General features: G+C 47.7%; 3 protein-coding genes across 5 annotated transcripts; 1 reads left to right on the top strand and 2 right to left on the bottom strand.

The window, feature by feature from the left end:
* Positions 1–1,676: 1,676 nt before the first annotated feature.
* ZBTB8OS (zinc finger and BTB domain containing 8 opposite strand) lies at positions 1,677–8,491 on the bottom strand. 3 transcript variants are annotated; one of them, XM_068417709.1, is made up of 9 exons: positions 8,362–8,491; positions 8,013–8,114; positions 6,763–6,947; positions 5,325–5,349; positions 4,599–4,720; positions 4,283–4,365; positions 3,847–3,899; positions 3,558–3,594; positions 1,677–2,928 (listed from the first exon to the last, which is right to left on the bottom strand). In XM_068417709.1, the coding sequence occupies exons 3-9, from the start codon at positions 6,848–6,850 to the stop codon at positions 2,842–2,844; spliced, it is 495 nt and encodes a 164-aa protein (XP_068273810.1). In that variant the 5' UTR covers positions 6,851–6,947; positions 8,013–8,114; positions 8,362–8,491; the 3' UTR covers positions 1,677–2,841. The 3 variants fall into 3 exon arrangements, with proteins under 3 accessions (XP_068273810.1, XP_068273808.1, XP_068273809.1); XM_068417707.1 differs by having other exon boundaries at positions 8,013–8,119; XM_068417708.1 differs by having other exon boundaries at positions 7,998–8,119.
* A 103-nt stretch (positions 8,492–8,594) lies between these two features.
* Positions 8,595–17,090, top strand: RBBP4 (RB binding protein 4, chromatin remodeling factor). The gene is made up of 12 exons (XM_068417694.1): positions 8,595–8,804; positions 9,723–9,870; positions 10,532–10,677; positions 11,929–12,102; positions 12,968–13,083; positions 13,235–13,395; positions 13,520–13,646; positions 13,753–13,830; positions 14,956–15,032; positions 15,149–15,206; positions 15,302–15,412; positions 15,952–17,090. Exons 1-12 carry the CDS (start codon positions 8,789–8,791, stop codon positions 16,015–16,017), a joined length of 1,278 nt encoding a protein of 425 aa, XP_068273795.1. The 5' UTR covers positions 8,595–8,788; the 3' UTR covers positions 16,018–17,090.
* Positions 17,091–17,502: 412 nt separating this feature from the next.
* SYNC (syncoilin, intermediate filament protein) lies at positions 17,503–23,412 on the bottom strand. The gene is made up of 4 exons (XM_068417678.1): positions 23,272–23,412; positions 20,487–21,849; positions 19,115–19,239; positions 17,503–18,101 (listed from the first exon to the last, which is right to left on the bottom strand). Exons 2-4 carry the CDS (start codon positions 21,840–21,842, stop codon positions 18,038–18,040), a joined length of 1,545 nt encoding a protein of 514 aa, XP_068273779.1. The 5' UTR covers positions 21,843–21,849; positions 23,272–23,412; the 3' UTR covers positions 17,503–18,037.
* Positions 23,413–24,762: the final 1,350 nt, after the last annotated feature.

Raw genomic sequence — 24,762 nt, forward strand, 5'->3', positions numbered from 1 at the left:
GGACAATTTCCCTTAGAGTTTAAGCAACCTTTCTAATTTGAGTCTCTTCAGCTTTTTTAGTAATCATATTTTTTCCCAGTCATTTCAGTCAAAGAATCTCCACTTGCTAGAGAAACTGAAAATGCTTAGTACTAAAAGGATTTAAAAAAAAAAAGTCTCAGAGAAAATGTATAGGAGAAGCATTCTGCCTGAGAGCAGAGACTGGCGTTCACAGTAGGTACTCTTGATAAAGAGCCACTGTTTGTTCTCATGTCTCATTTTATGCTATGTTTCCTTTCCTGTTAGGAGAATCTGTAGCCTAAGGTTACTGCCAGGCAAGCACAAATTCCCTGTAGAGAATTTGAGAACAGCCATATTGATTCACATCAAGGGTCTCCCTGTCTCCAATGGTTCCTAGGGAAAAGTGAGAACAGGGCAAGCCTGTACAATAATTCCCTAATGCTCTCCCAAACTCCAGCCATTTTCAGTTTAGGGGATTTTATTAACTTGGGATTTGTACATTTAGTAACCACCAATGCACGTCTTTTCCAAGCACTTCACTCTACCCTTAAACTCATCTAAACTTCTTGCATTAATACTAAGTATCCTTTGGCAAATGCCTCCGCAATTCTAGTGCGCCCTGTGAGTCCCATCTCCTTTGAATCTGGCTCTTAGAACAGCCACTACCACATCTAGCTGATCCTAGACAGATGTACACGAACACACCACAGAACTTGCTCAACTAACAGCAAGAAAAGAAGGGTTTGCAATTTAAGCATGGTTTTTAATTAACGACTTTCAGGTAGTTAATTGTCTCAGTGAGGCCCATCGCGGTGAGAGACTATGGCCAGCAATGGGGGTCCTGTAACCCAACTTCTAGAAAACAGGCTGCTAGCTGAAACCCCTCACTTCCACAGCTCTGGAAATTGAACAAGGCGAATTTAATGCCTGTTTTATAAGTACTTAATAAATATTGAAAAAAAACAGATGACTAACACTTACTTAGTTAATTCCAAGTTTTTCTAGCAAGTTCCTGTCACCATTTCTAAAAGCAGAGCAGTTTACTGTGTTACTACAGCCTGTGACTGCTGGTACACACAGGGCATCTCAGCACTTCTACAAAGTTAAATTTTAACTACATAAATTTATCTTTTTCCTATTTTAGAGGGCGGGCAAAAGGGAAGGACCCCCCAGCCCCAGCCGCCCCCTCAGGCTCTGGGGAGAACAAAGCCGCCTCAGCTCGACGCCTGATTGGCTAATCCCAGTCACCTGACCCAACCGGGCCAATGAGGTGTCAAAGCCGCTGCTGAGGGGCGGGAGCTGCGCTGCGCGAGGGCAAGGGCCCGTGGCGGCGGCATTGCGAGCCCGCCATGACACTCACCTCAGGGCGGGGTGAGGCAAACCCTGGGGCCGTTTACTGTGAGCAGCAACACCGGGCGGGCTCGGGCCCTGCTCTTCCTCCACAGCGCTGCTCTGTCCGGCCTGTTGCTGTAGCAGGCATGAGCTGGAGCCCTGGGGCTCCTCCTGAGGGGGGAAGAAAACCCAGTGTGTAAAAATCATACTTGTCTTTGTACCATCAAATAGGCGTATCGTCATTCTTTCTTATAAAAGCCTCTCACCTTAGCGGAGAACAAAGCACAAATGTAATTCATTAGTGTTAAAAATCCACTGGGCAAAATTATTCACACACAAAAAAATCTTGTCAGTCCCAAGTTTTATTTCTCAAAAAATAAAAAGGGATTTTATCCCCCAGTCTTCACAATACGGAAATAAAACCAGATCTATTTAAGATGACTTTACAACAAAATAAACATGAGACACTACCTCCAGAAGTGAGGCACTTGCAGCATTCACACCAAAAAAAGCAGGTCAGGCCAGCACTGACCTACACTCACTCACTGTGCCCCTCACATTTAAATAACAATGGCAGGTAACAAACATTTGCTGTTCCACAATTTAAAACAAAACACACTCTTGATTATTTGTGATTAATTTTGATTCAGCGAACTGAAGCCCATAATCCTTTGACGTTAAATGATTGTCTGTGTTGTCCTTCCTAAAGGAAGAAATGGAAGCTGATTCAAATCGTCAGCTTTTAAAAAGAGAATCAGCTTTTGCAAGACATAGTCGGGAGTGAAGCTGCAGAGTCTGGTGCATCCCTTTCTACAGCAAGCTGCCTACTTTTTAGATTCAATCTACACGGTCACATGCTTTAGGATTTCATGTGGAAATTTATTTACAGCAATTCAGCACCACCTGCTGGCATGACTTTTTTTTTTAAAAAGTAGTCGAGAAGGTGTGGTGGTTTGTTCTGTTAATTGGTATACTTTCTTAGGTGTCCTTTGAACTGTCAGACATTTTTCTACATTAAATCTGACCCACTGCAGATATTTTGGACCTTTTATAGAATATGGAGGAGGAGGGATGTCACCTCTGAATTAGAACACTTAAATCTGCAAATGAAATAATGTAGATGAACATTATCTCCTGCCACCCTACAAAAAGGTAGTATTTTAGCTAGTAGCTCTACTAATTTCTCCATTTAGTTCATATAGCACTTAATACACGTATCACCAGCCTTAAAAGCTGACTACTAGCATTCCTGAGAGACTTTCAACCCTTACAACTCTCTCTCTTCTTTGCAACACCCCCCAAAACCCAACTAGTTCTTTTTTTCCTGGCGTGCAGGTATTTCTCTGTCTCAGCATCAAGTCAAAACACAGGCTGACATTCCCTGCAATTACTCCCTTCAATTTATGACTTGAATTGGCCAATTCCTTAGTTACTTCCACAGGGATTACAGCTTTCAAGGGACTTTTGCCAGCCAATGACAAGTATCCACTCAACCACACTTTTCTTGCTTTAAATATCAATGATGACAAAGACTTCTGGCTTTTCATCTTCACAGATCTGCATTGCCGAGTAAGTTATGGCTTTCACCTCTGTGCCCTAGAGAGAAAAGACACAAAAGCATGGATTTTTCTAAATGACATCCCTTGTAGCAGTTTGTGATAATACACAGTACTTATCACCTACAAATGCTACCCAGTTTTAACAGTTTTTCTCCCCAAAAAGCTGTAACTCTTATTTGTTCCGATGAACAAGAAAGTTGGCATACTAATAGCAAGGACCTGGCCATGCCAAATAGTGAATGAGTAACCCTTCCCTTATTTTATTGCCTCTTGAATACTACAAATTCTCTTACCTCTGACAGAACATCAACATTTACTATGCTAATACTGACACAGCTAAAGAGCTGGTGGGGAGATAAGGATTTTTTCCAGTAATTCTTTAGGAGGAAAAGGCAATAACTGACTAAGCAAAAAGCTGTGGTAAGAGCGTGAAAACCAAACCCATGTACACATTCTGAATATAGATTGTTTTACTGTATTTTCAGCAATAAAACAGTGTTATTCACAAAAAACAGAAAGTGAGATCTTAAGGTTAGTGCCTGTGATACCATTCAGAGGTGTTTATACTTTGATCTCTTGAGAACTTAGAGGTCTGATTTAAAAGACATCACCCCTCCCCATCCTTCCCCTAAAATGTAAAAGATGTACAGATGAACCACTGCATACCTGAGGGTGTTTGGATAAAGAGAACTCTTCTCCCCACCTTTAAAGGCAAAAAGAAGAGAGGTGGTTGGAATTTTGGTAGTATTTATCAAATGTTATAATTAGTTTCATTAATGAGCATAGGACAGCGATATTTTCATTTCAAGCCTCAGAGGAAGAAAAAAAGAAGGCCACAATCCACTTTTTAGAAAGCATCAGTGAACTCCAGCACATCATGGTATTTCAGAGTGGTGATGCTGAAGGCAATATGTGTGTTTTCAGTAAAGATATTAATTGAATCGTTTAAGCTCACCCAATTGATCTTATTTTGAATTGCATTCGGTCAATGTAAAGCACTTTCACCTCCTGCAGAGAAATCGAGAGAAGAAATAATGTCAGTAACATCTTCTATCTTCAGGCAGAAATTCTCAGTAAATCCCATTTACTGTTTAAATGGAATCTAAAACTAGAGAATCTGAGTGGCCTCAGGGAGATACACTGCTATTTGGAACAGCAGGCACCAGAGCTGTCCCTACCGTATAACAGCAACTAATAATTGGTGTTTGGGTAACAAAGCTTAGTGATTTGTTTCTCAAGTCTTTCTGCCCTGGTATTTTCAGTTCGCCACGTTTTGCTTAAGTGATCTGTTGTGTCCCTTTTTTTCCTAAAGTAACACTGCATTCAGAGCTGGTACTATCAGAGAATAGCCTCGACCTACAAATGGAAAAAGAACAAGCCAGAACACTTACTCTGGGTATAAAGAACTCATTAGCACTGAATTTATACAGCCACTCATCCAAGAGGTGGAAGAGAAGAGACAGCATGTCATGTCCTGCATGGTTGAAGCAGAGAAGTTAGTCAGTTGATTGTCTCAGCGAGAACACACAAACATTTTTAAGAGTACATCAAATGCACAGCTTCTGCGCAACTAGAAGATTCAGATTAGTGATGCTTAATTAGATTTTAATTAACAGCAACAACACTACATGTAAAGGTTAAAAATTTTGGTACCCTTCTCCCTCAGGGTTCATACAGTTCCAGTATAAAAAGTCACCACAGCCTTACCTTCTGCCTCTACCTCTACGGTATCCACGGGTTCCACGGTCTCTGTATCAGTCATGTAGCCAAACATTGCCATAACACACTGCTCAAATGCTTCTTCCAAAGTGTCTCCCCAGGCATGCAGCCTAAAAAGACATGGGATAATTTACCAAAAGAAAAAAAATCCCAACGCATTATGCAGGTGAGAAATCAGAACACAAGAATTAACGCAGAGGAAGTGAATGAACAAAAAAACTTGCTTTTCTATACCTATGCATGGGGCAGATTACGAGAGGTTTTCCTTCTTGCAGTTTGTGAGAAGAGTTTCTTGGGAGAATATGGAAAATAAATGTTTTACCAGACAACGAGAAGGTTCTTTCCTTAATATGGCTAATTGGTATCTATAAAAGTGAGCTACTCAGAAGAAATTTGGTTTAAAAGGAAGAGATTAAAAGGAGACTTCAAAAGGCATTTCCAAAGGCATTTCCAAATAACAGAGGCTTAATCAGCAGCACCATAGGAAGATTACATTAGAAAAGAAACCAAACATGATTCTGTGCTCTCCCAAGAGCAGAAACAAAACTGACCATCAAAGTCAGTTTTATTTCTGACTTTGTGTGTGTGGCGGTGTGTGACATTTCATAGTTCCATAGGGTGTACATCTACAACCAGTCTTCGACAGGTATTCCAGAGTTATAGCACTGTATAATCAATTTGTCATGCTGAGAAATCCCAGCTGCCCATACTTACTGCACATCTGCTGTGTGATCCAAATCTGAGGGGGAAGGAAAAAGAAAAGGCATGACATCACCAAATATATTTTAAAAATCAGGATTAAAAAAAAGAAAATCAGATATTGTTGTTATAAAAAGAACTTTTTGCATTCATTTTCAGATGTGAAACAGTGATAACCTATTTTCCAGTGTATTAGAAAAAGCACAGGTGAAATCTTGGATTATTTCTGCCAAGCAGAAAAACAGTGTCTAATATAATTATGTCAGTGCCCTACGTGTACAGCACTGTGTGCAAGGTATGGCTGCTGTAACGTAACAGGCTGCTACAAGTCAACTGCAATAAAAAGAAACTTCAACCAGGAGTAAAGAGTTTTTGCTGAAGTCTGCAGGACTGAAAATTATTCATGCAGAGGACAAGATTTGCAAATATTTCCAGCCCAGTGAAGAAACATACCTGTCCACACCCAAAAACACCCATTATGCAAAAAGGAGAATTTTTTAAAAAGTATATAACATAATACAGAAAACAATCTTCACTAATAAGGTAGGACTAACATCCCAAGCATGTATCAAGTTTTACATGAACATAACCTATAGACATTTAGAGGAATGAGAGAAATGCAAAATTATACCAGGTTGGCAGAAACAGACCTAACTTGGGATGTAAAATAAACTCCACACCACGATCACTTAGATCATTCACACGCTATTAATGGATTCTCAACAACAGTCTCTAAAGCAAACAAATTCCAGTGGATGTAAAAGGAGAATAAAACCTTTTCCAGTTATGGAAAATGCGTGACTATTGTAATATGTCACTGTATTTCTGCACTGCTATCAAATAAGGACCTGAACACATCCTAAAAATATATATTCTAACAGAGTAATAGACACTGTCCCTCCAGACAGACACTGCTGAAATAGAAAACAGTCAGACACTGAATGGTCTCCTGTGAGTGCCTTAAGCAAGCCCTTGGGCTGCCACCCACTTGCTTGACATGTTCTTAGAAGACACACCAGGGGTGGGGAAAGGGAGAGATAACCATCTCTTAGTAGGGCATGTAGGAGAAAAAACACCACACAGAAGACCAACACACTCTTGAATATCAATTCCTATATAAGAGAGGTAGAATAATGTACTGCCTTGCTAGGAAATAGCTGAGAAGGGGAAAGTTTTCAAGGTGTGACTTAAGTAATTTATTTCTATCACAATTTCTTCAGCACCCATAACAACAAAGACATTTATCTGTGATAAAGAACGCTGTAGATATCTCATCTCTATTAATTCAACTGCAGATGCATCCCACAGTCTAAACACCCACGATACTGGCATATTAAGAAACTCCACATGTGCCTAAGAACATATCCTGCTATCTTCCTTCCCCTCCCTCCCTCCTCCTCACGATTGCGCTGTCACACATACGCTGAGTCAGGATAGCGTTAAAAATACTCACATTCATATTTCTTATTGAGCGGTGGGTATTTGGCTTTGATAGCCTTCTGCTCCTCCGTCAGGTTGTAGTCCCTCTCATCGGCTGCCATAGCTGCTGGCCTTGAGCAACGCTCACTCACTTCCTGGTGGTAGGAAACATGGCCACCTCCGCGAGTGCTTCAGCCCTGCCAGGCTTCCCCTCTGATGCTGCGGGAGAAAAGGGAGAACTGCCTTTCAGTTCGGTGTTTCACTCCATAGCAGTTCGGTAACAGTTGCAGACAGGCTCAGGTATTTAAAGCAAGATATTAAATGCATGTTATTTAAGTTTTTTGCTATCAAAACGCACTGGGAGATGGAGGAAGTTCAGAGTTCAACCCTGCCCCACGTTAACTGATACACGCTATGTTCAGCCAGTGAAGCCAAGGGATTACAGTCTTTACAAGCGTGGACCTTGGCCTTTGCTGGGCAGAACCCTGTTTCTTCCTCCTTGTTTTGTACAACAACAAGCATTTTATTCATCCTCAAATAATAAAATACCATAATAATGAAAAATACTGAGCCCACCAGTACATTAAACAGCAAGCTGAAATTTGCATCGCCTCCAAACCCCCAGACGTGACAGGAGGCAAGATCTGTAGCCTCACATATGATTTTTCTTTAAGTAAAAAAAGTCTCATTTTCTCTTAGACCAGGGACTGCATTTAAGGCTTCAATCCCAGAAGCACATGCATGGCTAGGACGACCTGTCACACGAGTGCAGGGGTTTTCCTATGTTTTTCTTGCAGTGTCTTTTTTAAATTATTTTTTTAAAGCAAGAACTGCATCAAATCCCTATTTAAAAGGCTAATTCTCAGACTAGATCTTAGTTGCTCAGTTTCATACAGGCTTTCATTTGTAAATCTAACAGGCACAAACTGGAGAACCTGATTAACTTAAGGCTAATTAATTTTCCTCAGACTAGAACTCCCCAGATTTCCAGATATAATAACTGTTCTCTTTCTTAATATTTTTGTGCATTAAAAGATTTATCCACAGCTCAGCCCAACGCTTCTGTAAATAATGCAAATGACAGATTTATAGATAGCTTGTAACATCATCAAGACCACTTTTAAATAGGAACGGTTCTTACTCCAAGGCTTAGAAACAGACTACACGGGATTGCCAGTTTCTATTTTCAGTCAAGCATCTAGGGAGGGTGCAAAGTCTGAAATTGAGAAGCCAGTGCTCCTCTGAGGGAATAAACCCAGATGAACACACATTTTGATTTTAAACCTGTTAAGCCTTGATTGCAGACGGTCGGATCCACGGCTGATCATGCCAGGTTACCCACAGCAGGCCGATCGCAACCAGCTACACAGCAAGCAGGGCTCACCGCTGCACTGAATTAGGGAAAAAGGGACGTTATTAGTGATCATAGACAATTAATAATCCAAGCGCAAACTGAGGAGACTGCGGAGGTTTCTGGGCAGCCCTGTGAGGAGGGAGGGCCGTGAGGGCCGGGCCTCAGCCCCACACACGGACCAGCCCGGTCTAGTCCTGTCGCAACCCGGTCTGCCCACGGCTGTGGTGACCGGAGTAGGCCGTAGCCACGGGCCTTCCCACTCCCAAACCGGAGCCTCACCCGAGAGCCGCCGCCGCTCAGCGCGGGGCGCTGCCCCTTTAAGAGCTGAGCGAGGGGCGCGGCGCCCTCCCCTTCCCCTCCGGAAAATGGCGGCTCCCAGGGGAGCTTCAGCGGCGCCCCCCCCGCCGTCTTCCCGGCCGCCCTCCCACGTGACCGCCGCGCGCGCTCGCCTGCCCCGTGTCCCTGCCCCTTGCCTCTCGCCGATTGGCGGCCGCGACCCGGCGGCGGGCGGCGATTGGCCGGCGTTGGCGCGCGAAGGGGTGCGCGGCGCCGGAGCGGCACGCAGCGGGGGCAGGAAACAATAGAGCCGCGGCCGGAGGGGTCCGAGCAGCGAGCGGAGGAGCCGCCCGCCCGCCTCACCCGGCCCGGCCCAGCGCAGCCCGCCCCGCCTTGCGCCCCGCCGCCGCCCCGCTCCCCCCGCCCCGCCATGGCGGACAAGGAAGGTAGGGCTCGCGGCGCAGGCCCCGCGGCGCGGCCTACTCCCCTCAGGGCTCCGTGAGGCGCGGGGTACCCCCCCACACCCCTCCGGCAGCGGCCTCCGGTCTGAGCGGAGCGGGACCCACCGGCCTCCCCCGGGCCGCGCTGCCCGCCGCTCCCGCGGGCATGGCCCGCCGCGCCACGCGGCCGCTGCCTCCCCTGGCCCCCGGGGGAGGCCTGTGGCCCGACGCGTCGAGGCGGCAGCGGGTCCCGGGGCCGGGTTCCTCCTCCCGCCCCCCCCGTCGCCTTTTAGTCCGTTTATACCCGAGCCTCAAGGAGGGAGTTTGTATTTTCCGCCCAGAGGCCGGTGGGCTGGTGTGAGCGGGGAGGGCCGCAGGAGCGCGGTGCCCGGTGCGGGCAGCCGCCTACCTGGTGCAGACCGAGGTGTCAGCGGCCGTTCCGCGGGTGCGCTGCGGGGGTGGCAGCAGATGGGGTGAGAAAGTGTGTGAGAGTACAAGGCAGCAGAAGGAGCCTTGGGGAACTGGATTTTGGGAACTGGTAGTTCAAGGCTGCGCCTAGACCGGTCTATTTAACAGCAGTTGCTGCACCTCCTGCGTTTAAATACCTTTATAATTCTGGGTTTTGCCTCCACAGTATCCTGTGGTGCCAAGTTTCAGAATTTCATTACACTGGTCCTGTTGAGATGGTGAAATTTGACATAGTTAATACTAATTCCGAGCCTTATATCCAGAAACAAGGATTAGCATGTGCAACAGAGGATTTTTAATGGTCTAGTAGCCACCCCAATAGAGTAGTCTAACAGCAGACCAGAGTGTGATTTAATCGGCTCTTTAATCAATTGCCCACTCACAGTGTTCTGTGTATGTTGTAAATATATTCAGAAAGGCTAATTGTATGCATTTTTTAAAAAAAAAAAACTTTAGCAGCCTTTGATGATGCAGTGGAAGAACGTGTGATCAATGAAGAGTATAAAATATGGAAAAAGAATACCCCCTTCTTATATGATTTGGTAATGACCCATGCTCTGGAGTGGCCCAGCTTGACTGCTCAGTGGCTTCCTGATGTAACAAGGTAAACTGATCCTTTTGCCTTTTTTTTTTTTTTAGAAGCAGAATAAATAGTAAATATAGGATGACTTTTTTAAAGTAAGGCAGTATGTGATTCCTTTCTGTCTTGATCGCTTTTTGTACCCTTGCCTTGGCCACAGCAAGTTGAGGACTATGAACACTAGAGAGATAATCAGTCCAGACATTTTTAATTTGGGAAAATGTCTTCTGTTACTGAGAGGATATTTTCACACCTTTGATTTCCATGTTTTTCTTCTTCCAGCTTCACCTTCCACTTTAATAAGCAAAAAACTGCTCAAAAATAGAACTAGATATAATTTCTATATAACCACCGTTTTGTCCTAAGCTTCCATAACAACATTCTGCTTGCAGTGAATGTTCCTGCCTCTCAGAGTTGTACTTGGGAGGAGCTGCTAAGGTCTCTTAAAGGAAGGCCAGGGAGTGGTGGTCTGTCAGAGTGTGGTGCTGCAACAATTTTAGGTTGAGATCTTGAGTTACGATAAGTGATTTCCTCTGGGGGAAGCGAGTGTGGTGTTGGAGCAGGAGAGCAACGATAACTTTAAGGGGTATTATTAGTGTTAGAAGCTGTCATCAAAGAATGTTGTGATCAGCTCAGTATTTGTGTAAATCCCTTTTGTTTCTCATGTAACTCTCTTCCCTTGCAGACCCGAAGGCAAAGATTTCAGTATTCACCGGTTAGTCCTGGGGACTCACACTTCAGATGAACAAAACCACCTTGTGATAGCTAGTGTGCAGTTGCCTAACGATGATGCACAGTTTGATGCTTCACACTACGATAGTGAGAAAGGAGGTAAGGGACCAAAGATGTGGACCAGGGGGAGTTTTAACCTTTTTTTCCTTCCCTTCTCAATAGAATATTTGTCTTTCCTTAAAGTTCGGGCAGCAAAGTTCAGATACTACTTCTAATCACTTTATTTCAAAGTGGTACCTTTACTTAATAGACAAATACTATATTTATTGAATAATATAATGATTAAAAAAGAAGGTGTCAGGCTTATTGCAAAAGTAGTTGTGTCAGGGGAAACCTCACCCCTCCCTGTTTCTCATCAGGAATTGACACTGAATTTCATGGAGTACTGCTTACTGGTGTTTTTATTGTCACTTTTGCATTGCATAAACTCTTCCAGTGAGAAAGTCACTCATATAAAAGAATATTTTATTTCAGAGGAGTGTAACTTTTCAAATGTTCTTCTCTTGTCTGAATTCTGCTGCCTGATAGTTGTGCCAGCCCCTCTTGGATAAAAAGATTATTGTGTTTTGTTCAGTGTATCAGACTTGAATTTGGTGCTTTCTGTAATCTTAGTTGGCTGTCAGCATTGCTACAAGTTAGGTATTTCTCATTTTTACTTGGTTGAATCAATCTTTCTACCTGGTGAAAGTCCTTAATGATCCAATGTTTGCTCTTCTTTTTGCTGGAAGCCTGGATTATGCAATTAGTATTTTGATCTTTGGGCTTCTGAGAGTTATTCCTGAACACAATGTTGTCTAATAAATATTTTGTTTCTGTTCTATTTTAGTCTTTGTCAGAAATATACTACTCCAATTTAAAAACAAAACAAACAAAGTTTGTGAAATGCTGTTACTGTGACTTTACCTCTGAAGATAAGGTGGCTTTAGCAAGTTATATGACAGTCCCTTGTCTTAAACGCAGCGCAGCAATTTGTTTTTACCAGAAATTTGTCAGTGCTGCATTTTGTTATATTTGAAAGTGCAGGTACAGCATGTCTGTTTCAAATGTACAACAGATCTTCATTACAGATAAGAGTTTTAGATGTGATAAATTTGGGGCTTGTGTTGTTAAATTTGAAATAGTAAAAAATTTTCAGGAAGAAATTGTCTAACTTAGCCAAAATCCTGATATTTTGATGTTGCAAATACACGTGTTCCAAACAACACACCATGTGAAAACTGGGCTCTTTCAGTTACAGTGTTCTTGTGACTATTCTTTCAAAATAAGTGCTTGGTACCACCAGTCATTGACTCTTTGTCTCTTGATCTGAAATGGGCTTATTATTTACAACTACTAAATTCTTATTTCCAGAGTTTGGAGGTTTTGGGTCAGTTAGTGGAAAAATTGAAATTGAAATCAAGATAAATCACGAGGGAGAAGTGAACAGAGCACGTTACATGCCACAGAACCCATGTATCATCGCTACGAAGACTCCATCCAGTGACGTCCTTGTCTTTGATTACACCAAACACCCTTCTAAACCAGGTGTCTGCTTCTTTATGTCTGTGCTTCAGAGATCAGCCAGCCCTTCCTTAAGAAAAGGTTGATGTAGTGAAAAAGAGGTTAAAAAGTTTTGTGGATTGGATATCATTTGTGATTTGAGGGGAAAGTGGATATTTAGTGTAAAAGGTTATTTTATATGAAGCTTAGACATATGTATCAATAGAAAGGTTTGCTTTTTTTCCTTTTGCTGTTTTACTGCATGTTTTGTCGGGTTGCTGTATGTGTTGGTACTTGGGGTGGTGGAAGGTGGCTTTTTGGAAACTGTATGATTTGCTGGGTAGCTGAGCTGTTGTCCTGATGTCCTGTAAGGATATCAACAGTCATTTACTAGTTCAGCCACTTGCGGGGAGGATCAGAGGTGCATTTCTCACTTGCAAAGTGCAGTTGGAGATGAGAGAAAGAAAAATATTGCACCAGCAGAGTGTTTAGGAAGAGTTTTTTGAGCAGTAACTGAGATGAGCTGCTGTTCCTCCATCCAGCAAGACCAGGTGACTCATGCCAAAGCGTGGAGGTGGCTGCTGGGCTGCTTTGACTCTTCAGCAGGTCCTATAGCACCAATTTAGAATGGGCCACTGCTAGGCCATCCAGCCAAAAAAAAATTAGCAGGAAAAATCTGCAATGTGCTTTTATTAAGCTAAGAAGACAAACTGCTCTGTGTTGTCTTGGTGCATTCTGTTCTAATGAGGTGATTCTTAGTTGGGGGAAAATGCTCAAAAGGATAGAGAAGGATCCTGTTGAAAATGTCAAAGCAAAGTTTGGTAAAGCACAGTAAAACTTAATGCCAGGTATTCCAGGATGTGCTGGAAATGATACTAGGCACTGGATTTCTTACACTGCCTCTTTACAGACCCTTCTGGAGAGTGCAACCCTGATCTGCGTCTTCGTGGACACCAGAAGGAAGGTTATGGGCTGTCATGGAACCCAAACCTGAGTGGGCATTTGCTTAGTGCTTCTGATGATCATGTGAGTGCTTTAAATATAGCTGGGGTACGATCTGCACTTTGTGTCCCTTGGCAAAGGTCCCAAATGTTTTTTTTGAGGAGGATGAGGTAGGGGAGGTAAAGAGAGTGTCTGTCTAAAGATGCAATTTTAAAAAATTCTAATTTTTTTACAGACCATTTGCTTGTGGGATATTAGTGCTGTTCCGAAAGAAGGCAAAGTGGTGGATGCAAAGACCATCTTCACGGGGCATACAGCAGTAGTGGAAGATGTATCTTGGCACCTGCTCCATGAATCTCTTTTTGGATCTGTTGCTGATGATCAGAAGCTCATGATGTAAGTGGGGTGATGTCTTCAGAAGCTGAGTGCTGCTGTCCCTCTTGCTTTCTCATCTGCTCCCTAGTCCTTCAGTACAATGGGATATAAACCTGTGTTTCAATTCCATATTTTCCCCTTACAGTTGGGATACTCGGTCAAACAACACCTCCAAACCTAGTCATTCAGTGGATGCTCACACAGCTGAGGTCAACTGCCTCTCTTTCAATCCCTATAGTGAGTTTATCCTGGCTACAGGATCAGCTGATAAGGTACGTGTACCTTGAACTTGGAACATACTTGTTTAGTTTCTCATGTGTAAGTGTGGATGTATACGTTGGTTACTTCAACAAAAAGTGTTTTTATTTTTTTTCCTAGACTGTTGCTCTATGGGACTTGAGGAACCTAAAGCTGAAGTTGCACTCCTTTGAATCACATAAAGATGAAATATTTCAGGTATAACAGAATGTCTTTATGCACATACACTTAGTTCTACTTAGCTGTCTGGAAAAAATGAAAAACATTCTTTTCCTCTCTTTTTTTTTTATGAAATGTACTTGCACTTAATATATATTTCTCTTATCTGCTTATAATTTTCTGGCTTATTGTGGAGCTGTATAACGCTCTGTGTGGGGTAGAGCTCCAGTACAGATAAGAGTGTCTAGAAAGCCAGGGACAGAACGTAACAAGGAAACAGTCGAGAGCTTTGACCTCGACACAAGGGTGAAATGCTAGCAGTACAGAGCAAGTGTAAATTATTCATGGCAGCAGATTGAAGCAGGGAGGCACAAGGAAATGGCTGCAGTGTTTTCATCTTCCCAGCTTGGTCCTGTAGGAAGGTTTTAGCCGGTACCCGTTAAAGGGGATCACCAGAACATCCTGTGACAACAAACAATTAGCTAATTTTGCTGGTGTAAATATAGAATGTTAACATCATGGGTGGCATGTGCTTAGCAGATACAATATTTCCATTTCCAACTCGTGCATTACTCAGAAGAAAAATATGTAGAGATTTTTTTGGTAGAAGGATTACTACTTAAGACTGTAGTTATCTCTAAATAAAATTACACATGGAATCTTGAAATGTCAGGTTGTGTGCAGAATTATGTGTTCTTTTCTAATCCTGTGATCCTATTAAGTGGTATGTTTGGGAAAGATTTATCTCCAGCAGAAGCAGTAAATGTGAGCTTTTGGGCAGTGAAGCTTAATTACAGTGATTTCATGTGTAAAGTGTACCTACTACTTAAGGAATCCATAGTTTATATTTGTGCAATCCTTATTAAGGTGAGGAGCAGCTAATATCCGTGAGAGTTGTTAGCACTTCATAACACGTGGTCTTTGTTAGAGGAAAGGTTACGTGTGGTACCTTTTTGGTGATCAAATGCCTCATTAGTGTGTGAATATTGACAAACCTACGTCCTGTGTTAGATGTTATTGGGTATATTGGTATTTCAAGTTAACATTAATTTGAATTCTCATAGAGCCTTTGTGATACAAAAGACAGTGGTGTTTGTTGTGAATGTCTGTCACATTACAGCTGCTTAAAACTAACTTCCTTTCTAAATCCATCCTTGTCTGTAGGTTCAGTGGTCTCCCCATAATGAAACTATATTGGCCTCCAGTGGCACTGACCGCAGGCTGAATGTTTGGGACTTGAGGTAAATCCCAAATTAGTCACGTTGTCCTGACAAAATATTATTGATGAATTGCATCACACTTCAAAAACCAACCAAACCAACCCCCACCTTTTCATTTTTCCCTGCTTTTTTGACAGTAAAATTGGAGAAGAGCAATCCCCTGAAGATGCTGAGGATGGTCCCCCAGAGCTGTTGGCAAGTCTCTTGAATCTCATTGATTGTTTTGACCTATTATTCATCTCTGCGATGTAGATTTGAAAACATTCCCCTTTTTGTTTCCCCAACACTAGTTTATTCATGGTGGTCATACTGCAAAGATATCTGATTTCTCCTGGAATCCCAATGAACCCTGGGTAATTTGTTCTGTATCAGAAGATAATATCATGCAAGTCTGGCAAATGGTAAGTTGTTTGGGAAGGTGCAAGAAGTGGCACATGAGAGATGGTGTTGAACTGCCTGGTGCTAAATCACCAACTGTTGAAAGTTTTGGAAAACAATATTATATTGTTTGAATAACCTTTGACAAGACCATACTCCTCTAATTTTTTTTTAATCTGTAAATTCACAGGGGCTTTGTTCTTGGCAGCTTTCTGTATAGTTCTTTTGGAAGTTGCTGCTGCAAAGTAGAGGATCTACTAAATACATACACAATAGTCTGTTAATTGAAGTAGTTATTGCAGTGGTCTCTGCTTTAAGAAGGCAGATTTCCATAAGCTACAATAACTTACAGGGTGCTGATGAAATGTTTTGGAGACATGGCTGTTATGGAAAAAGGTCATTTTCGTTGCTGCTTTAATGTTAAATCCCCCTGGAGGGGTCAGGGATGGGTGGTGCGTATCTGCGGATGAAAAACTGCCACAGCTTTTTGCAGTGTTCTAGCAGATGGACTCCTGTTCAATGTGGTAAATGCTTCTTCAGTTCCTCCACCTCTGTCTTGCAGGCAGAGAACATATATAATGATGAAGACCCTGAAGGAAGCGTGGATCCAGAAGGTCAAGGATCCTAGATGACAACCTTTCCCTGTTTTTAGTCTTTTTCCTTCTCTTCCCTCTCAGCCCCGATACTGATTTAACACTGGTTTCGAGACACACGTAGACTTTGTGTTCAGCCATCCTTCTGTAGATACCATCAACAGGCTTTTCAGCCCCGACAGCGAGTGCTCCCTAAGAAAAGGGCTTAGCCCAGCTCACCTGGTACCGTGCTGGAGCTCCTTGGTCAGATTTCCTACAGCAACCTCTTGCATATAGGGCTGGCTGTCCCATTTTAGCTGCCTTCACACAGAGCAAACTTGGTTTTGTTGATTTTTTTTTTTTTTTTTTTTTTTCTGTCTTTAGCTTGCTGCAGCTGCAGGCTTTTGCCTAATTTAAACAAAAGCTAAATCAGTAGAGCTGCCAGAATATGCTTGAGCCAGTGGAGATGATACAAGTGTTAATCCACTGGCAGTTCAGAAATGGGAGTGTGGAAGGTCTTGTCCTCTTCAGTACAACTCAGAAGTCTGGGGATTCCTTTAGTTAATCTGTACCTTGTAGATTTTTCTGCCTCTGCAGATAGAAAACAGACTTGCAGATTCTGACTTGAACTGAAATTAAATTTCTTTCTATGTTTTTTGGTCTCTACTGCTAATTCTGGGTTTTTCATTCCTTCCTTCCTTTCCCTTTTCTCCCATCTGCTGGGTGACAGTGGTTTGGATTCATTAGTTATTCCTGCAGAGCATTGTTCACCTTCTCTGTATTTTGCTCTATTGTGTGTTTCTTGAGCTGTGTTTTCACATCTATTTCTTTCCTTTCTGTGAAATGGTTTCTAAAACTTGGGGCCGCCAAGTTGTAAAGGTGTATGTTTTTTCCAACTGATGTACCACAGACGACATGCCTGGTAACCTAAAACAGCGTTGGTAGCTGGTATCTGTAAAGCAAATTAAATGTGGATGAACAACTTTTCTTAGGAGTTAGTCCTTGACCACTAGTTCCTGCACATCTTCCACTAAGGTGTCCTGTTCCACCAGCAGCCTGTTACTCTCCATGCTCCTCATGACTAATTGCGTGTAAGTCTTCAGATGGAATAAATTTTTTTCTACGTAAACGCTGTGTAGCTCTGTGACTTCTGTCCTGGTGTTTTCCTTCTGCATTAACTACTTTGTCAAGAGTAAAATGTACCTCTCCAGACAGCAGAGAAAGCAAGGGCATAGGCTCTACCTGGGTGTGTCCTGTGAGAGGGGTGCTGGCATAGATATTCCGTAGTTTGTGACACAAGGATGCTTCTCCCCCTCTTGTTTCTGCTGTTTGCTTTGTGAAATGAGTAAATGATACTTAATACACACTCAAGTGTGCCTTCCCCCTGAAGCATGCTGCCCTCAGGATGCTGGGTCTGCCTTTAGCCCTTACCACAGAACTATCTTTTTTTGTTAGTCTGTAGCATGAATAGTTGCATCCTTTACAAGTACCTTGGTTTGACACACGGGCTTGTTATTATCTTTGAGATGCAGCTTTGAGAATTAAAAGCATCCTTAAACTCTGACCTTTATTTTCAGTGTGAGACTTTATCTAAAGTGGAAACCTATTATCCACAAACTAGTTTCTGTGGCCCACGGCGCAGCATGTCCCAATACAGCAGAGACCCTTGAAATACAAAAGAAAATCCTGCTAGAAGGATAAAGCTTCTCTTGCATGTAAACTTTTAAGAATCAAGCTCCCTCACACTGGCTTCCAGAAGAATACCTTCTGTGCAGGCTTATACAATCTACCTATGGAACAAGACAAGATACATTTTCCAAACACAGCAAAACATACGCCTGTTCTTCATTGTATGTCCGTTGTTCAGTGCAAGTATTTTCTCTGCTCCTCTGTGGAAAAGCAGTTTTACTACACGATTAACAGCAGCACCTCGAGAAATACACACAAGCAGAGGATTGTTGGGTATTCCTGGCTTCAGGCAGCTGCTGGGCATCGGGTAGCATAAGCAGCAAGAGGAGACGTCCCCCGCAGAGGCCTCTGTCCTTTGCTTTTGCTACGAGGAGAAGTCCATCGTTCCTAACAGTCCTGGTCGGCTTTTTCTTCGGATTTGCAAAGGTGGCCGTAGATTTCTAAGCAGCCCCTGTATGGGTAGAAAGTGAATTTAGAGTACTGAATATTTACATGAAGTACTCTGGAGAAAACGGGGAAGGGGGACATGCTAGTTCTGGAAAACATTCTTTTCACAGTATGGAAGAAAAGTAATTAGAAAACACTTAAAACAGGCTCAGTGTGTGGTCGTGTGAGCGTGCGGACCTAGCCCAGCCCTGCCAGAGCCCTTGGCAAACAAACCAGCTTCAACAGAAGGGAATGTGAGTTTTGGTGTGAGCTACAGAAGGCAGCTCGGAGCCGTGCTTAACCCTGAGCTCCCGGGTGCGAATGTGACACTTAATGAGGTGTCCTGACACGCGAGAAGCCTCGCACGCTATCGCTTCCAGGGCCGGTGATTTGTAGATGGCCAGGAGTTAAGGGACTGTGCTGCTGCACCCAGGCTTAAATATCGGTCTGTGATTTAGAGGGATCTCAAGCAGCAAAAATGAGGGGTTGGGATCTGGTCTGAATCGTAAATGCAGTTACTCCAGGTAATGCTTGGAATGGCTGGTGGCATGGCAGGCTGACACAGATCTCCTCCCCTGTGATGACCATGCTAAAGTTTTACCTGAATAAAAGAAACCTACCTATGTGGGGTAGGGAATATCCTCCCATGGTGTGCTTGCATGAGGAGGTTTGAGTGGAGAAGGGGAAAAAAGAACACTGAAGTAACAGTGAAGCTACAGAGAATGATTAAGATTGGAGTAACACAACAATGCAAAGCGTGGTGAGTAAAATAGACCACCAGCTCAGGGATGTTTTCTGGAGCTTTAAAAAATCCCGTGTAATAAAGACGACGAGTGAAACCAGCAGAGAGGGACAAGCAGAAGACAGTTCTCTCTCATTTAAGAGCATCCCCTTGCTCACACACCAGCTACATGCCCAGGAACCAGGAGCAAAAGCCCACTGTGTCCGATAGCTGTGTGACCACCAGCCTCTTCTCCACCATCCTCCTCCTCCCAGCCCCTCCCCAGCCCCTCTGCACCACAGGGATGAGACACAGACTTGTAGATGGAGAGCTCCCGGTGGAGGCTGGTCCTCAGCTCCTCCAGTTCCTGATTCTTGCGCTGCTGGAGCTGGACCCCGTTCTTCAGCTCCTTCAGCCTGTCTTCCAGCTCCTCAACCTGTTCCTGGGGAATAAGAAGACAAGCGTGGATTAGCTGGGGGATGAAGGCTGCCTCAGTGCCCACGCTCTCATGGGGCGATGGTGGTGGTCTGGACAAAGCGCAGCCAGGCTGATGGCTGGCCAAACACTGTCTTAAAAAACCTCTGCAAAAAAGCTGTATTTTATTATAAAAGTGGGAGCTGGGGCTGGGCTGGGCTGCCTTGGGTCCTCAGGCTTCTCTTGGCTCCTTGCTTTTGTCCCCTAGACTACTTTATGTGTGTTTTGAGAAGCTGTCAGAACTGTATAAACCTATGAGTCAGGAGGAGATCAACAAGGCATTTGGGAAAAAGAAAATGTGGAGGTGTATCAGGGGTGCCCCAAAGTCCTGTCCTCCAAGGGAGAGCGGACCCCGAAATCCAAGACGAGCAGTGTCGCAGGCACCGGTGACCTGGTCCCCAGCTCAGCAGGGAGGAGAAGCGATGGAGGGTGGACGCCAGCTTCCAGAAGCTGCTCAGAGCCAGGCTGGGAGGAGGCAGCGATTACGAGCCGAGAACAGGGAGTGTTGAAGTGGGGGAGATTAATTGTGGAGCCTCTTTGCCAAATGTGCTCTTATAGATATTGAATTGCCCTGTCCCTCAGGACGAGGTGCCGGGGGGGATGCCTGATGCAGCCAGAAATAACCCTCTCGGGAGGCAGCCTGGCCCCTGGGCTGCGGGCACAGGAGGTGAGACCCTTCCTGGCAGTGGGAAGGGCAGGACCTGCCCTGGCAGGGCTGGGCTTTTAAAGAAAAGGCACCTTTATTTAAAACTGCCTTTTCCAAGCACCTTAGCTCGGCTCCCGTGCTAGTGCAAGCTGCGGGAAACGTGCAGTGCCTGTGCCCAACAGCATCGCTCGGGAAGGAGACCTGAAGGAAAGGAAGGAAACCACCCATCCCCTCTGCCTCGTCCCTGCTCGCTGGGGCCATTTCCAACGGGCAGGTCAAAACCAAGTGAGAATATAATCAACAGAAACCTTTTTTCCAGCAGCTCATGGGGTGAGGCCCCAGCACTTTCCCACCGCATCTCTGTAACGTCGGGTTTGCCCTACACCCAGGGGCTGCTGCTTCGCCTGGCCCCTGCCAGGGCGGGGGATGCTTTGGACTTCAACCAGCAGGAGATATTCCACCTCCTCACCCTCCTCATCCACCCCGCTCCTCCCCTTGGCCCTATGACAAAGAACGACTCCCATGCTCTAAACAAGAGCGTGCGAGGGGTGCCCAGCCGGGGCACGTACCCGGTACTGCCCGACCTCCTCATCCCGCTTCTGCTTGACGAGGACGATCTGCTCCTCCAGGCTCCGGTTCTGCAGCCGCAGCCGGCTGACCTCCCCCTGCAAGGGCCGCAGGGCTTCCTTCATCCCCTGGATCTCCCCCTGCATCTCCTGCAGCGCCTTCGCCCCCGCCTCGCGTCTCTCCAGCAGCCGCAGCAGCTGGGGCTCGTAGTGCTCCTCCAGCCCCCGCCGGCTCTCCGCCACGAAGCTCTCGAACTCCATGGAGAGCCGGCGGCTCTCCTGCAGGTACAGGTTATCCTGCCGACACGGCGGCATCTCCAGCCGTTGCCTCAAAACCTCCTTCTCCTTCTCGCAGGTCTCCTTCAGCCGGGACAGTTCGCCGGAGAGCTGCCCAGCCTGGGTCTCCAGCTCGCCCCGGTAAGCGGCGTGCTGGGAGAGGTCGTGCCGCCGGCTCTCCAGCTGGTACTGACAAGCCACGCACTCCTTCGTCACCTTAAACAGCTTCTGCTTGATCTGCCGGATCTCATCCTTCAGGTTGTCCCTCTCCAGCTCCACCTTGGCCAGCAGCCGGCAGGCGGCCTGGATCTCCTCGTGGGCATGGCGGATCTCCTGCAGCGCCGGCTCCCGGAGCTGGCCGAGCTCTGCGATCAGGCTGTCTCTCTCTTTCTCCAGCTGCTCGACAGCTTCGATGCACTCCTGGAAGTAGTCCCCCAGCTCTTCGAGGGTGAGGCACTGGTGCTCCGCGCCATCCGCATCCAGGGGGCTGCCTGCCCCCTCTGCCTCCATGTCCAGCGGGATCCCTGCCCCGTCTGTGTCCATGTACAGTGGGATCCCCGTCCCATCTGCATCCACATCCAGCGGGATCCCTGCCCCATCCACGTCCAGTGGGATCCCTGCCCCATCTGCATCCACGTCCAGTGGGATCCCTGCCACGTCCACATCTAGTGGGATCCCTTCTCCATCTGCATCCACCTCCAGTGGGATCCTGGCCCCATCCACCTCCAGCGGGATCCCTGCCCCATCCACGTCCAGTGCGATCTCTACTCCATCTGCATCCACGTCCAGCGGGATTCCTGCCCCATCCACGTCCAGCGGGATCTCAGCCCTGGCTGCATCCTTGTCCAGCTGGGTCCCTGGCATGTTTAGCTCCACCAAAGTGTCTCCACCGTCTGCCTGCAGCTCCCGGCGGGTGTCTGGGCTGTCCCCGTGCAGGGCTGTCACCCCCACGCCCACGGCTGGGTCTAACGGGCTATGCGAAAGGTCCGGGTGTGGAGCAGCCCCTGCAGCCGCTCCCTGCGGGGCTGAGGATGCTCCGGCTTCATCCAGCTGCAGCTCTGGAGGGGGCTCGGGCTCTGCCATCAGGTCCCTGGAAAGGAGAGCACACGTGAACCAGACCAATGAGCATAACAGGTCCCAGCCCTTCCTCTCTGCCCTGCGAGACGCAGGTGCCCCGCAGCAGCCTGGGCTGGAGGCACTCTCACCGCAGCCCCGCTGCCATGACTGTCCCCATGTCACCCAGGGGCTGTGCAAACTGGGCAGGGCTGCCCTTGCACGCGCTGATGACAGCTTCGACCCAAACTGGTGGCTTTGGCATGGGCCAAAACAAAGGAAGAAACACCTTCCTGGAGGGAGGAAGAGCGAGGGATGCAAACCTGGACCCCGAAGCCGAGAGCTGCTCCGGTGCCAATGGGAACTGCCCACCATGTCACAGCCGATGTCCCCCGGTGGCACTGGTGTGACTGGCAAAGCGGGAGAGGAGCTGCTGTGCCTGTGCCAAAATCCCGTGCCCGGGGTGTCACACACACCGCGCAGCACCGGTGTGTGCACTCCCTGTGAAACTCGCTGGGATTTTAGCAGTGGCATAACCTCACGGCAAGGGAATGTGCTGGGTGAGATGGAGGAAAGCACCGCACGGCCAGCACCCGAGGAGCGGCAGCTCCTGCAGCGGGAGCCCGGCGAGCTTCGCTTTGCAGAGTCATCCGATCCCTCATTATCCCCAGCCCCGGTACCTGCAGCTGCCACCACCAAACACTCCTGTCTCACATTCGCCTGGGTGCTATTTGGGGTAGGATGGAGAGGACAACCCTCGGGGACGAGCCGGGGCTTTTCCTGCCGCTTCCAGGAGCTGTGGCCGGTGGCTTTGGCTGGAGGATGCTCTCACCTCCCGGCCACGCCGCTGAGCTCATGTCTAGTCATCCCCCAAGGAATGAGCGCAGGCTGGCACTCGCGGGCAGCTCTCGGCTCGCGGCAACGGCTTTAAGGAAAGAACTGATTTTCACTGATACTTTCTCTCCTAATAAGGTAGTTTTCGGCAGCGATGACACATCGCAGCCTCGGACCCAACGGCCGGGCGGCTGGAGAGGGGCAGCGCCTGGAAAGGTGGGGAAAGGGCCCCCCGCTTCATTTTTCCTTGCTCCCCTCCGGTGCCAGTGCTTATTTTTCAAAGTTCTCGGCTCTGCTTTGTATGGGCAGGGCGGGAGGGGAGGATGGCTGTCCTGCCTTCGCAGCGGGGCGCGGGGGCTCGCTCCCACCCACCCCTCGTCCCAGGGCCCCCCCAACACTCCTGGGTACACCAGGGGGGCTGTTCCCCCCCGGTCACTCCTGAGGGTCCAGCGATGCTCCCCGGGTGCTGAACCTCAGACCCCCCACCCCATCCCCGCACCCCAGGCTTTGGCAGCCCCTTCGCCTGCCCCACACCCCCCCACCTCGCCAAGGAGCCGGCACCCATGGGGACCCCCCCTCGGGGGGACCCCAGCCCCTTCTCCGCTCGCCCTAGGTGGGCTCTTACCTTCCTCCCCCGGAGCCCAGCACCTCCGGCTCTGCGCTGCCCAGGAGCTCAGCATGGGGCGGGGGGGGGGTTATTAATAAACACGGCTGGAAATCAGACTCCCCCGAGCAGCCGCTTCGCCCGGCCACCGCCTGCGGTGCCTCCCCCCGCCCCGGGAGGAGGAGGAGGAGGAGGAGGAGGAGGAGGAGAAGGAGGAGGAGGAGGGCGGGGAAGGCTGAGCCGCCCGCATCCCTGGCAGAGGCAGCCGCAGGGCTGGGCGCAGGCAGCCCGCATCCCTGGGGAGCATCCCCCGCAGCCCCCATCCCGCCCCGGCTCTTCCCACCCCATGATTTAAGGCGGAGATTTGCTTCGTGCAGCCTCAAAAGTGCCCCTTCCCCCAGCGCTGGGGGCTCCTTCCTGAAAACCTTGGGGTCCAATCCTGCCAGGGGCGTGGAGGGCCGGGATGGGGAGAGTGGGGTGCCCGGGCAGGGCCCTCTGGGGCTCTGGTGGGGTTCTGGGGTCCCCTGGGGCTGGTGGGGTTCTGGGCTCCCCTGGGGCTGGTGGGGTTCTGGGCTCCCCTGGGGGTCTGGTGGGGTTCTGGGCTCCCCTGGGGCTCTGGTGGGGTTCTGGGGTCCCTGGGGCTCGGCTGGGGTTCGCCTCCCATGCGGGTGGCTGGAAGGGGAAACACCGGAGGAGGCAGCACATGGCCGCCCAGTGCCGCTGCCTCATCCTGTGCACGGAGCGGGGTGCTTGGCGGGGTGCTGGCAGCGCAGTGATGCACTCCCCTTGGTATTTATTAAAGCACATTAATGTATTAAATACCAGTAACTCAGGGGTCATCAGATGCCCCAGGTTGGCCCCGCAGACACCCCAGTAACGGCAGAGCGCAGCCGCTTCCCCTTCCACCCACGGCCCATCCCTCGCCCTCGGTCTCAGGGATGGGGACGGCGGCGTTTCGCCCCACAAAGCTCCGTGGTGGCCACGGCCGCGCTGCCGGGTGCCCAGCAGTGACGCTGCCCTCACCGCTGCCCGCAGCTCTGGTTTTCCACCTCTGTTCACCCACCCTCCCCGTAGCTCTGCTTCCTCGCAGTGCCCGTCCCCATCCTCCCCACCCTAACCCAGCCCTTCGGCGGTTATATTATTAACATATATTTATATAAAATACATATTTTAGGTATATCGCCTCGTTGGCATGGGTGCAACAGCCCGGGGTGGTGGCACGGCCAGTTGGCCATTGGCCTGGCTGCCCCCCGCAGTATTCAATCCAACCAACCTACCTCTGCCAGGGCCCGACCCTGCCCGCTGCCGCCGCGGCTCAGGAAGTCGCCGCTCAGGAAGTCGCCAGCTTACGTGCCCCGAAATCGCCCAGCAACGCGCACCGCAGCTTGCGACATCGCCCAGTGCCACCCCGTCCCCGCGTCACCCACACCGTCACCATCACCTTGCCCAGGCCTTGCTCGCCGCCAGCCTGCCGAAACCAGGTTTAAAATAACCGTGCGTGCCCATCTCCGG

This window comes from Nyctibius grandis, chromosome 24 (genome assembly GCF_013368605.1).
Source record: "Nyctibius grandis isolate bNycGra1 chromosome 24, bNycGra1.pri, whole genome shotgun sequence".
NCBI lineage: Eukaryota > Metazoa > Chordata > Aves > Nyctibiiformes > Nyctibiidae > Nyctibius > Nyctibius grandis.